Genomic DNA, 3,404 nt, shown 5'->3' with positions numbered 1-3,404 from the left:
ATGAACAGGTGGTTGGCGGCATGGCTGGTTCTCATCCTATTTTTGCTGGCAGATGCTTTATGGATTGGGTCGGGACTGGTCAATTACGCCAAAGCGGCCGGAGGTGTCTATGCCTTCCGATACTTTGGCTTGGCCGCCTATTTCCTAATGACCTGGACCATCTTGAAATCGCGGAACGCACTCGATGCTGCGGAATGGGGTCTTATTATCTATGGCATCTTCAACCTTACCAACCTCTTTTTATTTCAGTCATGGACCTACCCCGTCGCCCTGGCGGATACGCTGTGGGGTACGAGTCTGATGGCGTTGGTGGGGCTTGTCTACCATCACTGGTTGATTTAAACCCACGTTGACATCCCATCAACGCGCCAAACGCTTTTATTTCCCCAACCCTGTTTAGACAACATGGTTGGTAGCACGCAACATTCTCTCGAGCATTATCGGATCCCACCTAGTAAGAAGACCACCACCTCGGACGCCACCCATCAATCGATGAATGGCGGGAATTATAAAGTAAGTCTGGAACCGACCGACTACCAAGACTTCTTGAAGGTCTACCTACGTGCCCTCGAAAACAAGGAGCCAATGTATTTGACCGAAAGGACCCCTAAGACCGATCCGTTCCGCTTCTTCATGGATTTGGACTTTGAATGGGACCTCCAAGTCAACTTTCGCGAGTGGTATAAGGAATTGAAGACCATCCTACAGTCGGTGCTGCCAGGCCCTGTCTTCCTGTCGACTCGTCTCAACAAGGTGCATGTTCATTGCCCCACTCTCATCGTCACGCGCAATCAAGCCGTTTCGTGGCTGGTGAAGTGTCAGGAAGCTCTGGTGAAGGTCTACCCCAAATTGTCGGGTACCAAGACGTTTGACAAATCGGTATACTCGTCCGGGCTGCGCATGTTGGGTTCCATGAAACCGCTTCACAAAAGCAGCCATGACGAACCTGCGACCGCTCCGAAAATATATCACTTGTTGGACGACGACTGTGAGCCAGTGTCCTTGTTGAATGACGACAGTACCGAAGCCAAGATTGCCATCTTGATGCAGATGTCTATTTTCAATTTGGACGGCGCAGAACTGTATCAGCCGGGCACCGAGACAGCCGTGGCTTCCTCCAGTTCGACCGAGCCAATCAAGACAGTTCATCACTTTGATCTCTCAGACCTTACTAACCATCGCGACGTGACTGATTTCATTTACAGGGAATACGGTCACATCGACGCCAAAATCAAGCAGATCAAAGCCGAGGGCAAGTCCTACATCGTTGAACTTGAGGAACGCTACTGCCACTTTGTCCGTCGCAGTCACCGGTCCAATCGGCAATACTTGGTTATCAACACCGAACATGGTGTGAGCCAGCGTTGCCACGACAGCGACTGTCAAAGTCACTTACATCATAACATTCCCTTTGACAAGTTGCCTTTGATTTTGCAATCGCTGTTCATCCAAGGGCTGCGCTCGGTGTCGGATGTAGTTAAAGATCTCGTCAAGGACCATGAACCGGTGGAAATCGGTGAACCCAAGAAACGAGGTGCCGGTATCATTGTACCCATCAAATTTAAAAGTTGTCCTCTGTGTAGAGGCGATGGAATGTGTTCCCACCTTGAAATCATCAAGAACACTGGCGAAGCTTACATTTCCTGCGTAGAACGCATTGAATCGACCCACCCCAACGAACCCTGGACCCTCGATCGTCAGAAGTTGGCCATCATCTTCAACGGTCCCGTCAATATTGTCAACAACAACTACACCACCATTTATGCTGGAGACAATGCTGACATCGACGTCACCTTTGACATCGTGTATGAAATCTTTGACGACCGCGAACTGAATGCGCTATGTTACCGCGCACTTGATGGAACCACCAGTCATCTCGTGGATTTGCTGTACTACCTAGCTAAGGATCGTTTTGCACATGGATGTCTGAAGAACGAGTCTTGGTACGAGTTTGTGGAACCTAGGTGGCGAGAACGTCATCAAGGTATCTTTACCTACATTCCAAAGATATTGATCGACGACGCCTTGCAGGTGGTCAAGAACTACTACCAAGATCGGACACCGGATGGGGATCTGACCAAACTACAACTGCCTAAGCTGAATCAAGTCATCAGGGCCATTTTGAACAAGCAGAAGCACATGATTGAACAAGATGCTGTACCGCGGTTTGCTGTTGAGGATTTTGTGCAGAATCTGGACAGCAAGAGATCGGTCATTAGTTTTACCGACTGTGTTTATGATTTTGATCTTCACGCCCCCCGAGAGGGACGCCGAGAGGACTACGTTCACATGTCTACGGGCTACGCTTTCCCCCACAACTCTGATCCCGCCATTCGTGCCCGAATTCTACAATTCTTTGAAGAGATTCAACCCGATCCCGTGGAGAGACGCTACTTGCTGACCTTCTTGAGTACATTGATTCATGGCGAAAATCGGGAGGAAACCTTTCACATCTTTACCGGGACCACTCGCAACGGCAAATCGTTGTTGTGTGACTTGCTCAAACACACCTTGGGTGATTACTATGTGACCATCGCCGCCAATATGCTTACCAAGGAGAGACCCTCACCGTCTCAACCTCAACCCGATGTGATGTGTTTGAAATCAAAGCGAGTCGCCGTGGGGTCGGAGCCGGAAAATGGGCAGAAGATCAACACAGGCTATATGAAATACATCACTGGTAATGACATGCTCAGTGCTCGTGGTTTGTATGAGAACAAGTTGACCGAGTTTAAGCCACAATTCAAACTGATCCTGTTGTGCAACACCATTCCTATGATGGATTCGAACGATCAAGGAGTGTGGTCGCGTTCACGCATCGTCAATTTCCCCACGACCTTCACCGACAATCCCACGTTACCCCACGAGAAGAAAATTGACAAGACCTTGAAGCACAAGATTCACGAGTGGGGTCCGGAGTTTATGCTCATGCTTCTGGAACAGTTTCACCAGGTATACGAAGTGGAAGGTCTCGAGCCCACCCCGTTCGTGCTGCAAAAGACGCGCGAGTTCAAGGAGGATTCGGACGATGTGCTACAGTTTCTAACTGCGCATTTGATCGCATCCCCGAAACACGTTCACCTTGATACGGTGTACCAGCACTTCTTGGCGTGGATACGAATACATTCCCCCAGCACCACCGTTATGTCCTGTCGTGAGTTCAACAAGTCGATCAAACACTACAGCCAATACACTGTCTGTCCAGTAAATGTGGATGGTCACACCAAAGTAGGGATCAAGAATTACGAACTGTCGTCGTAACAGGTTGGCTGGAGAGCCACTCCATGCCTCTCCACCCACTCGATAAAACGGGTCGCTCTCCATGGGTGTTTGGTTGGTGAAGAAACATGAAGAGACCTTGACACCATAGGGCAGATCCCCGGTGTTATTGCAATAAGATTGCG

At 49.5% G+C, this 3,404-nt stretch overlaps 1 protein-coding gene across 1 annotated transcript; it reads left to right on the top strand.

Annotated features, from left to right (window-relative positions):
• SmJEL517_g06127 (uncharacterized protein) lies at positions 1–3,261 on the top strand (the record flags this gene model as incomplete). The annotated part of the gene is made up of 2 exons (XM_031172053.1): positions 1–289; positions 401–3,261. The coding sequence occupies 2 exons, from the start codon at positions 1–3 to the stop codon at positions 3,259–3,261; spliced, it is 3,150 nt and encodes a 1,049-aa protein (XP_031021970.1).
• Between the last annotated feature and the right edge of the window lie 143 nt (positions 3,262–3,404).

The sequence above is a fragment of the Synchytrium microbalum genome (genome assembly GCF_006535985.1).
Source record: "Synchytrium microbalum strain JEL517 chromosome Unknown SmJEL517_scf0079, whole genome shotgun sequence".
NCBI lineage: Eukaryota > Fungi > Chytridiomycota > Chytridiomycetes > Synchytriales > Synchytriaceae > Synchytrium > Synchytrium microbalum.
This window is presented reverse-complemented; position numbering and strand designations above follow the sequence as displayed.